Here is a 12,815-nt window from a genome sequence, read left to right on the forward strand (position 1 = left end):
GGGGCAGTCCAGGTGAAGCCCCCACTGACCCTGCCCAAGCCCCTCTGTACCACAACCCACCCAGGCCATACGACCTGCTCTGGTCTACCACACCCTGCATTGCATCTCTATGAGCCTGCCCAATGGGACAACAAGGATGGCTAGCGCTTGGGGGGTTTGCACCCAGTCACCCATTGCTGAGAACTCCCCCAAAGCCCCTGGGCAGGTGTCCAGAGTCTCACACTGTCTCCTCAGACCCTCACAGTCTCTCCTGGTTGTGTCCCCACCAGGAAATGTCCCCTAACCTGAGATGGAAGGCCTTTTCCACACTATAAGCACCAGCTCTGCTTAGTGCCTCCTTCAGGCCCTCCAGGCAGGAACAGGTCAGCAAAACCCCTTCATTTGGCCCAAGAATTGCATAACTCTAGTAGGGCCAGAGTCCATGGGGAGTGGGGTGGGAGAGAGGAGTAGGAGGCTGTCATCATGTTTATAATTCTGTAAAAAGACCTCATGAAGACCCTGGCCCTGAAGACTGCTAGATGCAAGGACTCACCTGCGTCAGGCTCCCCTGTCCTAGGGCTGCCTGGCGCTGGCCAGGCCACATCTTTCCTGGCTCTTGGAGCACTGGAAAGAGAAAGAGCCTGTGTCCCCTTGGACTGAACAAGGCTTTGGTGGTGAGTGAGCACAGGTGTGGCCAGATCCCTGCAGTAACCTAGGTGACTAATTTACTGTTATGTGATCAGACCCTTGACCCCTTCTGGGCAGTGCCCAGGCCTGGACATGACAGACAGCATGGGGGCAAGGCTGCAGCCAGGACTGAGGCTGGGTCTCTGGGGGACATGGACACTACACACAGCCTGAAAACCCTCTCTCCACACATGTGGGACCGTCTGCCACAGACACGCAGCCAGGCTCCTTCCTGGAGGCTTTGCTCAAGATACATCTCTGATTGCCGCTGGGGCTGGGCAGCGACAGGGCTGGTCATCCAGCTCCTCAGCCCTGTGGGCACCTTTCCCGGACGTGGACCAGAATGGATTCTGTTCACAACCCAGGTTTGTCCACCCTCGGTGTCGGCCACTTGGGGACCCCATCAGGAAGGAGGTCCTGACCTGCAGCACCAATGCCTGAGGGCCTCAGCCCAGCACCTGGTTCAGGAATGGCGGCCCCCTAAGCAGGAACGTGACTGCTGTGAACTAGCCCCCAGTCAGGAGTAGGTCACCCCAGCACATCACTCGACCACAGCAAGGCACTCACATTCTGTTTTTCATCTTTTATGTAATGTTTAAGATGTGCTCATAGCATCTAAAGGACATGCCCCCTTGGTGTGTCTCTGTGAGGTGCAGAGAGCTGGCAGACAGGATGCTTTTTTAAGGAGCTTATTAATGACACAGCTTATTCTGGTTGCAGTGCAAATGAAGAGCAGCTTCTTTAAATGCACACAGTTTCCTGAGTGCCCTGACCTCAAGTCCTACAAGCAGACAGACATGGGGGGAAGCAGGCTGGTTTGGGGGGGATTTCTGCAACAAGAGGTGACAGGCACAGAGGCCAAAGGCTGAGCCAGAATTGCTGGAGTGTTTGGGGGGCTCTACTGTTTTCCTTATTTCACTCCACTAACCTCACCCACAGCAGGGAGCCTGTGCAACAGGGAGGTGAGACCGTGCCCCTGGGAACTGGGCGGAAGGTACAGACAGAAGGAATGACAGGGGTCTAGGCCCAGGAGGAGGGCTCCTCTGTATTCACCTGGCTTTTTTGGGAGCAAGCACATGTATGCCTGCACCTGCTGCAGCAGTCTTTGAAATGGGGCACCGCTGCCGCTCCTCAAGAACTTGCAGCAGGGAGGGAGAGAGGAGGTGGTATCTGTGGTCCCTCCTCAGATTGTCAGCCAGCAGCTTTGGCAGGTTTGCCCTCATGGATGACTCTTACATCACCCAAACGTGGAGACAGCTTAGCTAGACTGGGGCTGGTGGGGGTTGGCTAAATACTGTTCACCCCAAAGATGTCTATATCCTAATCTCAAAGCTTGCAAATTTGACTTTATACAGTAAAATAGGGGTTTGCAGGTGGACCTAAATTATAGATTTTGAGATGGGAGATTGTCCAGGGTTATCTGGTTGACCCTAAATGCCACCTGTGTCCTTATGAGAAAGGCAAAGAGAGGTTAGGCTACAGAACGGGAGGCCATATAACCATGCAGGCAGCTAGGAGCTGGGAGAGGCAGGAAGGACCCTCCCTGGAGTCCCTGGAGGGAGTGCGGCCCTGCTGACACCTTGATTTTGGTGTCTGACCTCCAGACTGAGAGATTCCTGTTGTCATAAGCCCCCAGTGCACAGCGGGCAGACCAGGGAGCAAATATGGCCCAGTTGGGGCAGCTCTGGCCTGAGTGTCAGCAACCCTCTGGCTTCAGCAGAGTGCCAGTGTGGTCTCAGGGTCTCCCACAATGTCCCTGTGCACCAGCTTAAAAGTGTCAATGAACAGCTCCATCCAGTCCTGCCGCTCGCCTCCTGTGGCGAACTTGGCCCGCTCAGCAGTGTAGACCAGCACGGCCACCAGCCTGGAGTAAGCGGCTGGGTCTTGCGTGAGCTTCGTGGCGTTTAGCAACTGTTGAATCAGGGGGATGGTCGTGGGGAAGGAGGTTTCCGGGCCCTCTTCCGTGCGGAGGAAGGTGACCGGGGGCGCATCGCCAGGCCGCGGTCCATCTGCGGGGCATCCAGAGAAGACTTTAAGGGACTTGATTGGCATGAGTGGGCCTCCAGTTGCCCTCCTCGGGTCTCTCTTCTCGGTGATGAATCAGAAACAAAGCCAGAATGGGGCTGAGGCTTGGCCAGGGACTGGATGAAGGGACAGACTCGTTGCAGTGGCGAGCTAAACAGGGGCTTTGGGGACCAGCAGCAAGGTACATTCCAAGGAGACAGGAGCAGCAGACCTTCTGGTTCCTACAGATCTTAGGAACTACAACTCTCTTGGCGCAAACAGCTACACAGAGAGTTGACCAGACTCTAGTATGGCTGCTGACTGCTCCAGGCTGTGCCCTGGGATGACCCTAGCTCCTTAAAACCCTCCATGCTGCCAGGAGAAAATTCTCCTGTCTATTGCAGCCCAATCCTGGTGAGAGGATCCCTCTCAGAACAGTTACTTTAGAAGGCTTGCAGTATTAATACCTTCTCTGCTCTCTGAGACATACATTTCTCCCTACCTACCTAGAACTGTCCCTTCAAGGACCTGGGAGCTGCAAATACTCAGGGGTGCTTTTGCTCTCTCCTAGCCCCCTGGGAGGTCAGGGCCTCACTTCTGTGGGCACCTTACTCAACGTGCACCCCTGCCTCCTGTCCTAAAGGTTTGAGAAGTCTGTTTCTACCCTGGGTACATGCCAGACAACAAACCCAGGTGGCCTGGTCACATGATCCCCTCCCCAATGCCCTCTGTGCCTCTCCTTCAGTGCACCAGCCTTTAGAGGGTCCCCTGCCTTTGTTTGGGGGATGGTGAGCTCAGGTTACCCTGGACCTCCTCTCCCTTGCAGTAGTGATCTCAGCATGAAATCAGTCTTTGCTGCCTTTACTTGGAGTCCAGTTTTGTTTCTCTGTGACCCTCATGACTCTGACAGAGTAAAGATGCTCCCTCACCCAATCCAAGCTCAGATGTAGCTAAACTTCTGAGTGGATGGGGTCATTTGGTCCAAAAGGTCAGGATCATGCCAGAGATGTCAGCATCCCCCAGACCTGTTGGCAGCCTCAAAATGCCAAGGACGATGCTCAGCCTGTGGCAGGCCAGAGTGCCCACATGTGAGAACATATTGTATTGTACAGCTATGTCAGCTTCCTTTTCTCTGGCCACAGTGTCTATTTGACTTGGAAATTTCTAATTGCTTTAGAAGAGGATGAGCTTGTGAGTTCAGTAAGGGGCAGTTAAGAGAGGGCAGGGAGAGGGGCCTGTTCCCTTTCTCTGTCAGGTCCTGGAGGCTCATGGGAAGCTAGACCACCATCTTGGGGGCTGGTGTTACTCTAACACTGAAACCAGACAAAAACATCACAAGAAAGGAAACTGCAGCCCAAGATCTCTCATGAACAGAGATATAAAAATCAACAAAATGTTAGCAAATCGAATACAACAATATATACTTATACTCCACGATCTAGTGCAGTTTGTCCCTGGTTTGCAAGGCCAGATCAACATTTAAAAACCAATGACCACATTTTGTCACACCAACAGGCTGAAGAATTTCAGGATCCCATCAACAGACCCAGATAAACCATCTGACAAAGCCCATTCATTCATGAGAGACTTGTCTAACATGGAACAATGGTGAGGTCAGGGCCAGGGTAACAATGCCGGGGCTGGGAACCTGGAGTCTGGGGTCTGGTTTCTACCCTGGAGAGGTCACATTTACTCTGGGATCTACCCTTGGAAGACTAAGGCACCCCGGAGGCAGGGGCGCAGCCTGTGAGCTGGCTGGGTCTCAGAGTGGACCACCGCCCCCTTGCTCCAGGAGGGATAGCACTCTCAGGTAGCATCTTGGGTTTTGGGTGTTTCTGGCCACCTTACACAGCTATCCCCACCATACGTTCTTGGGGGACTTTAGGCCCAGGAAGTCTCTGGGATGACCCCACAGTTGGTCACAGGTGTGACTTTGACAAGCATTTCCTTGGAAGTTCTCTGTTAGTGTAAGTGGAGACCCTTGCCACCAAGTCCACACGTTCCTTTCCTCAGGCACCTCCACACCCTTAAACCTGCCCACACACAAACCCTGGAATGCTGACTTCACGAATAGATGTGGATGTCCTCTGTTGACCTGCCATCATGGCCCTGCTCCCTCTACGGTGGCCCCACCTTCCAGAGTCAGCTGTGGTCCCCATTTCAATGCTCCCCAGAGGGAACAGGCAACTGCAGCTGCCCACATTCTACTGGGAGGGGCCAGCAATGGCTCCAGGCAGACTGGTGGACACAGGAATTGCCAGTGGAGGTTCTGCTGCTGCCACCCTTGCGGTACCTGTGGGCTCTGTGCCCCAGAGGCTATGCAGCTGCAGAGGTCTAGCACAATGCCCAGGGTAGTGACAATGCTGTCTTGCCCCTTTCCCAGCCTCCGCCGGACTCCTTGGGGACAAACTCTGTGTGCCCCTAGGGCTTCAGCCATGCACACAGTACATCATGTTGGGCAGGGGCACGGTCCCCTAAACACACGCTGGAGTCTCTCCCAGAGGGGCCTAGGAGAGCACATCAGCCTCTGTGTGGCTGTCAACATGTTCACCTCCCAGAAGGTTTTTCAAATTATCCATTTTGTTTACTGGGTCCAGGGCTCCCACCTGTGACAGCTGGTAGATGGCCCTGGGTGCCTGTGTCTCCTGGGCAGAGGGGACCCCAAGGCCCAAGCACCTGGGCATCTTGCACAGGGACAGGCTCACAGCACCCCCTCCCCACATGTGCCCGGTGGGTGGAGTGGCCAAAGCGCTTGAGACACCAAACCCTGGGCCCCCAGGTCCTCTCCTCAGATATGCTGAGGCCCAATGGGCTGAGAAAGTCATAGGTCTGGGATGAGATTTGAATCTGAGCATTTCTCACTAAGAGGGACCCCACAGTGCACTTCCCTGCAAGGACCCCTGGGCTCTGGCCACTGCTAGTCTGGTGGCGGGCTTGACAGCACCCTGTGTTACCTGTTTGGCAGGGAAGGTCCGGACACACAATCTGGGGGTCTAGGAGAGAGAAAAGGAGGCGGGGAGGGGAGCGATCAGGCTCTGCTGTCCAGGGTGGCTGGGCTCCCTCAGTGGCCCACTGATGTCCCAGCCCTTTCCTTCCTGAGGTCCCCTTCCCACCTGCAGGGACAAGGCTGGGCAGACCAGGGGTAGCATGAGGCCCCGTGGCCACTCACCCGGGCACAGGACGTCCTCCATGTCGTCGATGAACTTCTCAGCCACCAGGTCAGAGAAGAGCGTCATGTTGCGCACCTGCTGGGGCTTGTCACATGCAATGGAGTTGAGGTTCTCACTCTCATGCTTCTCGTGGAACATGTCCCCAATGCCGATGGCTGTCACCGTGACCTCATGGTTGCACAGCGCCCGCAGGTTGAGGTCGTCATCCCGGGGGTCGTGTCGGCCATCCGTGATGACTACCGCGAACACACGGGTCTTTTTCCGCCGGCTTTCCTTGATCAGCTGGTTGTAGGCGAACTTGAGGGCTGAGGGTGTCCAGGTGCCACCCGCAATCCACTCAAGGTTCTTCACAGCCTCCTTGAAGCTGGACAGTGAGTCAATGCGCTCATCGTCCAGCTGGATGGCCTCGAAGGTGCCCTCGTGGCTGTACTGCACCACACCGACTCGGGTCCCTGTGGTGGCCGGTGTAGGCTTCAGGGGCTGGCCCTGTGCCATGTCACCACCCACACTCGCCACCCTCAAGTGCGGACGGGCCTTGGGACCCTTGCTCAAGCTAACATCCCTCCCAGAACTGGATCTTAGAGTGTCCTGCCCACTGGCCTTCACCCCCACCCCTGAAGGTCCAGACCTGTCTCGGACTTGGGGTCTTTGGCAATGGCTCCCAGCCTGTTGACCACGTTTATGACGAAGTTCTTCTCCAGTGTGAAATTGGTGTAGCCGATGCTCTCAGAGCTGTCGATGACGAACACCACGTCCAGGGCACCACATCGCTTCTCACAGTCTGTGGGCCGGCAGAGGGGCAATGGCTGCGTGCAGGGACCCAGGCCTGGGTCACACCCCCAGACCACAGGGGCACACAGCCAGGTGCACAGTGGGAAATGATGACCCCAAGAGGGAGTGTGGGACTCTGATGATGACCCCAATCTTTGGACCATGACCCAGACCCCTGGATGAAAGCCTGGGGCAGCCCAACAGCTCTGCTGTGTGGTGGCTGAAACTTACCACAGCACCCACATGTCTCCCGCACGTAGGTCATGACGTCACATTCCTGCAACACAGCGAGTCAGCTCAGCCAGGACAGTGAACCTGAGAGGGGCCTGGGGTGCTGCTATAGGGAGAGTCTGAAATCCTGTTCTCGCTTCTGAACTTGCCCTGCTGACCTCACCTTGCTGACTGCACCTTAACTCACCTTTGTTGACCTTGGCCTCTGACCTTGCCATGACCCCACTCCTGTTGACCTCGCCCTCTGACATTGCCCTTGCTGCCCTTGCTCTTTGGTTTTAGGAGAAAGAACACTGATTCCATCCCAGACTGACACATACCGTGAGGCCGGGGTCTCCAGGGGGTCCGGGCTCTCCCTGGAGGAAGAAGGGTGACAGTGAGAGGTGACCACTGTGACGGCTGAGACTGGACAGGGTCCCCCACACTGACCCTGCTTTCATCATGGACAAAGCCCTGTGGCTCAGGGTGTGTGTTGGTCTGTCTGGTCAAGAGGCTATAGGCTAAAGGCCAAACGGACCGGTGAATGACTTACCTTGGGTCCGGGGGCTCCTTTCGGCCCCCGAGAGCCTGGCTCACCAAGGGGACCAGGATCTGCCTGAGAAGGAAAAGGACAGGGGTTGCTCAGCAAACGCCTCATGATCCCTGCACACTTCCCTGGCTTCTGGGATGAGGAAAGACAAAGAAGGAGGAGGAGGGGAAGAAGGAGGAAAGGAGAGATGAGAAGGGAGGAGAAGGGAGGCAGAGGATGGACAAGGAAGGATGAAGAGAGAGGACGAAGAGGAGGCCTGAGAAAGGAGGGAGGAGAGACGAGGAGGACACTTACAGGCTCACCCTTTTCTCCTTTTGGTCCGGGTGCTCCTTTCAGTCCAAAGTCGCCTCTGCCACCCTGGGACACAGGACACATGTTAGCTTCGGCGGAGGGGACATCTGTGGGGGTGCTCTGCTTGTCCCCTCCCAGCCTCTCAAGCCCTCCAGTGAGTCTGCCGGAAACATGCATGTGCTTTGTTGGGAGAACTTGTGCCTGGCTCCGGGGGTCAGTTAGATGGCAACAGCACAGGGCGTTTCAGGTGACGGTGGTTTTTGGTTTGAGAGAGACAAGTACTCAGCCGGCTGGCTACCATACTCAGGACTCAGCACGGGGCAGCTGCTGGTGGCCAAGCATGAGGTGAGGAGCATGGCACTCCAGCCACGGGGTGCAAGGCACAGACCACCTCAGGCAGGTGCAGAGAGACCCTTATGTACCTCCGGGCCACGTGGACCTGGCTCGCCTTTATCTCCCTGGAAGAAAGCACAGGTGGGGGTTACTTGGCACAGATTCCCGAGGGCTGGTGCACTGATCCCTAGGACATAGTTGGGGACCTGAAGGTTTTCTGCAGCCCCCCTCTTCCCTTATGGTTGTCTAAGTTATCCTAATCTGTGGGCAAATGCTGCCAGGACTGCGTCCCAGACAATTTCTGGAGACCTGTGTCTGCACCCACGTGTGACTCCTGTACCCCTCCACACCCTGTCCCCAGGATGAAGGTCCTCCAGGGAACTAGTATAAACCTTCAGGGCCCTCCTGGCAATGCCCGCCCCTTCCCAGGACTTACAGGTACTCCTCGGGGTCCTGGGTAGCTGAATCCAGGCCTTCCAGGGTCTCCCTGGAGGAGGAGGGAGGCTAGTCAGGGAAGGTCCAGGGGGAATTTTGAATAGTCATCATGGACTGAGGGTCAAGGGGCTGGGTGGCTGGGCAGGTGGGGTGGGGCCATGAGGAGGACACGCTCTTCCCCCGGGGTGAGAACAGAAGTGGCTGCCCACCACCTGCCACCTTCCCACACCACGGGCTAGCAGGTCACTTCAGGCATCATTCTAGAGCTGAGAAAAGCCTCAGCCCCTTCCCTCTCTCCAGTCCAGCCAGTCTGGGGCGAGGGGCGGCATACCTTTGGACCAGGCTGTCCTGAATCTCCTCGAGGACCAGCATCACCAGGGTCACCCCGAGATCCCTGAGGTCAGAAAGAAAATGGGGAGTTAGCACAGAGACCTACTGTGTCCAGCTCTGACCACCAGGCAAACACTGTCTTGTTCCCTTGCTGCCCTGAGGTTCACTATCTGGCTCCTCCCCTTCCTTCCACATGCCCCCTGAGCATCCTAGACCCTGCTCATGCCTCCCACTCACTCCCTCCCACCTGGTAAAGCTTGATCCCTCAGGGCAGGGCCAGGATGTGAGGTGCACGGGGCCCATTGGCCCCTGCTGCACTGCCTGAGTTTGCCATAGGGACAGAACAACCCAAGTGGCACTACAGGGGAGGGCAATGAGGCAGTGAGGTTGGAGGGCAGACAGAAGACTGAGCCCAGAGCCACAGACTCCTCCCAAGTATCCTGCCACTGACCTGCTTCCCGGGCTCTCCAAGAGACCCTTGGGGACCTCTGGGTCCAGGCAGGCCTCGGTCTCCCTGGAAAGAAAAGGCACTCAGAGACCCTGTCATCAACACTGCAGATGTCAAAGCATGGGAAGAAGAGCTGCTGCCCTTCAAGAGATCCTGAGCATGGCCTTGTCCTCAGCCTTGACCATAACAGCCCTGGCAGGGTCTGCAGAGGGAAAAGGGCAGGGTGTCCCAGTCTCAGCCCTCTCCACCCAGGGTAGTGGGTGCCACCTGCCACCCACTTACCTTGGCTCCTTTGCCACCAACCTCCCCAGCCAGGCCCCGAGGTCCCTCTGGGCCAGGATCTCCCTGTGCAAAGAGAGGCTGGTTATCTGGGGTGTGTATGGGAGGAGGTAAAGGGGGCACTGAACTCTCTGGAGAGGATCCCAGATTGTGGAGGGGGACCTTGAGATGGCACCCCTGCTGGTTCAGCCTTTGGCAGCATAGTCAGGAGTCACCATGCATTCCCAAAGGAGGCCCCTCCTTCAAGCCCTTCACCCACACCTCACAGAAGCTCTGATTTTGCCACAAGAACAAGACATCCTGCACCAGCTACAGTGGAAGGTGTGTCTGGTGGGATGCTGAGGGAGGGGCATTTGCAGCCTGTACCGCTGTGCATGACCCAGGTGGACTTGGCTGCGTTCCCCACCCCAAGGTTCCTCAGCAAGTAGTGTAGGAAGGGATGACCTGGCTGCTTCCTGCTTTCCCAGGCCCTGCAGGGAGTGCCCCCACTGACAGGCCCCCGAGTCGCTTTCATTCTCTCTTGTCACAGGGGGTCATCAGCACCACAGTGAGGACCCAGTGCAGAGGCAGATGTGGCAACGGCGCCCTGTGTTTCCCTGAAATGGACACTCACCTTCTCGCCTTTGGGACCTGCGCTGCCTGGGCTGCCTTTGGTTCCAGGGTCTCCCCTGCGCCCCTGCAGAAAGTGGGCATGTGGGTGGGGGTCCTGATGGTGGGAGCTGCAGGGAGAACCCACACTCTGCTCTACCCATGAGGACTCTGGCTTTGGGGTCTGGAGGCCCTTTAAGAGGACCTCAGCCTATACCCTCATGCTCTGCCTGGTCAGTTTCCTAAATCCTTGGGCCCAGCCCAAAGATTATTTAAGAAAAAGGGGGAGGGCTCCTGGTCAGCTGTCAGTCCAGGTTGAGCTTCAGTTGACATGACTGAGATCTGGCTTGGACCAGCTACCACCTTCGTCACTGAGCTCACTTCCAGGCCAGGCCAAGCCCTGGGATGCACCCTCTGTAGGATCAGCCCTGGAACTGGGCCCTTCCCACCCCGAGGCAGGACATTCCAGGGTTGGCTGGTGGGATGACGACACAGCGTGGGACCCACAGACTGTGTGACCGGGTCTGTGTTCAGCCCTCAGGGGTGTCCTGCAACCCTTGCCCAGGAGGACAAGGTGGGGGTTCAGGGCCTCTTCATGGGCACTGAGTGTCTGGCAGGGGTGTGGCTAAACCATTCCTCTGCGTCAACAGGGTCATGGAGGTGCAGTGGGGTACCCTCAGGTTCAGAAAGACCCAGAGCAGGGCACAGGCTGGAAGGCACTGTGCAGGTGGGCTGGAGGAGACAGTGCTCTGGAACCTGGGCTTGAGGGGTCAGACGGGTGTGGACTCACGGGCTCGCCTTTGGGTCCCCGGGGTCCAGGCCCGCCTTTGGCTCCTTTCACGCCAGAACTTCCTGGGGCTCCGTTGTTGCCTTGATACCCCTGCAGAGAGGTGATAGCTTAGGCAGGATGACCTGGGCCACAAAAGCAGGCTTGGCCTCACTTGGTCAGAGGGGATCGTGTTTGCCTTAGGGAGTGGGTGCCCCATAACTTGGCAGTGGGACAGAGAGGTTGGTGGCCTGCTCAGGGCACGGAGCTGATGAGGATGTCTGCTGTCCCTCCTGCCCCCCACTTCTGTGGGTGCAGTGGGCACCACTGGTGTGTGGCTGGGGCAGGAAACAGGGACCCTCAGGGGTACTTGCCTTGCTTCCTTTGGCCCCATCTTCGCCTGGGGGCCCTCTGCGTCCTGGGCGGCCAGGGTCCCCCTGGAAAAGTTTGGAGAAATCAGCCTTATGTCTCTTGGATGCTGGCCTTGAGGCAGGATTCTGGAAGGGCTGCGGCTCATGCTTCCTGTCCCATGCTGGGGAAGCATGCTCTTGGGGGATAGGGCCTTCATGCAGCATTCCAGGTGAACTAATCAGGCACAGCTTCTGTATGAGGATGCTGGCTTCTCAGGGGAATGGCTACCCTTCCTGCCCCTCCGGTGTCCTAGGTGGCCAGAAGAGTGGATGCAGGCAGGCAGAGTGAAGCCTCAGGTAGCCTGAGAGGCAGAACCCCCTCAGGCACTAAAGAGCCTTCTTGGGAGCACCCTGGAGCCTTGGGAGGAGGATGGGCTTGTTGCTGTAGCCATTCTAGCACCACACAGCTGCCTGACCCAGGACACACGCCCTGAGTTAGACAAGAGCTGGTGAGGCTCTGCGAGGGCACCCTACAACCCCTCAGCGTGAGCGCCCACAACAGCCCAGGCAGGCATGCCTAAGCCTCCTGCCCTGACTGTCTGGTGGGCAGAGACAGGACCCCTTTGCTGTGCTTCTTGGCCCACTTGTCTCCCGCAGAGGCCTGGCACTGCAGCAGAGACAAGGCCACCTGGTAGACAGTGACCCCAGTCTGCTCTGGCCATCGCCTTCTTGGCCAGGCTGCCTACCTTGGCACCTTGGTCTCCAGGTTCCCCAGGACTGCCTGCGTCCCCTGGGTAGCCATCAAGGCCCTGGGAGAGAAGGAAGAGAGAGGCTGTCCTGGGTCTCTTGTTGAGAGCTGCACTTGGGGTTTCTCATTAGCCCAGGGCCAGCTGATACAGGAAAGGTGACCAGCCCCTCCATCTTCTGGACTGGACACTCCACCTGGGTCCTGGTGGCTGTAACCCACCAGGCTTAGGTAGGACAACCAAACCTCAGAGCCAAGCCCATCAGGACTCTGGGAAGCAGCTGTCCCAGAAGCCATTTCATCCTGTTGTTGCCCTAATCCAGGCTGGGGGTTAGGGACAGGCAGGGCAGGGCTGAAGGAATAATCCCAGGTCAGGGACTCTCGGCTTTCCCGACTGGAGACTGGCGACTGGCATCTGGAGCCTCCTTAGGGGATTAATGTTAATGCAAGGAGAAGCCAAGACCATGCTTACCGGACTCCCAGAGTCTCCCTTGCAGCCAGGAGGTCCGATGCGCCCCAGCTTGCCCTGAAGGAGAATAAGGTAGGAGATGTGTTAGGGGCGAGAAAGAGGGATGATACACCAATAACAGGTATAAATGGCAGGCACAGTCCATGTTGGCCTACAAGCACCGGACACACATGTGTGACTGTGTTTTAATGGCTTGACTGTGATGGCAGCACCTCTGCAAAGGTGGCAGGGACCCTGGCTGTACCTCCGAGCGTGAGTGTCCAGGGTCCCCTCCATGTGGTGCATGTCTATATGCATGTAAAAGTGCATGTGTTCTGTGTGTGCACATGTGAGTGTCTGCACATGATGTTTGTGTACACATGTGTATGTGTGTGAACTGCCACTCAGGCCAATCTGGGGTTCTGGAGAAC

The 12,815-nt window shown here is 57.0% G+C and overlaps 1 protein-coding gene across 2 annotated transcripts in view; it reads right to left on the minus strand.

Moving 5' to 3' along the window:
• The window catches only part of COL6A2 (collagen type VI alpha 2 chain), a 38,725-nt gene that overhangs the window by 1,133 nt on the left and 24,777 nt on the right, over nt 1–12,815 (minus strand). The window contains exons 11-28 of one of the 2 annotated variants that reach the window (XM_066259151.1): nt 12,409–12,462; nt 11,938–12,000; nt 11,216–11,278; nt 10,866–10,955; nt 10,101–10,163; nt 9,491–9,553; nt 9,212–9,274; nt 8,762–8,824; nt 8,432–8,482; nt 8,085–8,120; nt 7,666–7,728; nt 7,375–7,437; nt 7,163–7,198; nt 6,843–6,888; nt 6,469–6,621; nt 5,840–6,292; nt 5,625–5,663; nt 29–2,675 (exon numbers count right to left, since the gene is read on the minus strand). In XM_066259151.1, the coding sequence (XP_066115248.1) occupies nt 2,380–2,675; nt 5,625–5,663; nt 5,840–6,292; nt 6,469–6,621; nt 6,843–6,888; nt 7,163–7,198; nt 7,375–7,437; nt 7,666–7,728; nt 8,085–8,120; nt 8,432–8,482; nt 8,762–8,824; nt 9,212–9,274; nt 9,491–9,553; nt 10,101–10,163; nt 10,866–10,955; nt 11,216–11,278; nt 11,938–12,000; nt 12,409–12,462 (1,758 nt within the window). In that variant the 3' untranslated portion in view covers nt 29–2,379. Of the gene's footprint in view, nt 1–28; nt 2,676–5,624; nt 5,664–5,839; nt 6,293–6,468; nt 6,622–6,842; nt 6,889–7,162; nt 7,199–7,374; nt 7,438–7,665; nt 7,729–8,084; nt 8,121–8,431; nt 8,483–8,761; nt 8,825–9,211; nt 9,275–9,490; nt 9,554–10,100; nt 10,164–10,865; nt 10,956–11,215; nt 11,279–11,937; nt 12,001–12,408; nt 12,463–12,815 lie in introns of those variants that run through there. The other variant, XM_066259149.1, reaches the window with a different exon arrangement.

Source organism: Saccopteryx bilineata, chromosome 2 (assembly GCF_036850765.1).
Source record: "Saccopteryx bilineata isolate mSacBil1 chromosome 2, mSacBil1_pri_phased_curated, whole genome shotgun sequence".
Lineage (NCBI taxonomy): Eukaryota > Metazoa > Chordata > Mammalia > Chiroptera > Emballonuridae > Saccopteryx > Saccopteryx bilineata.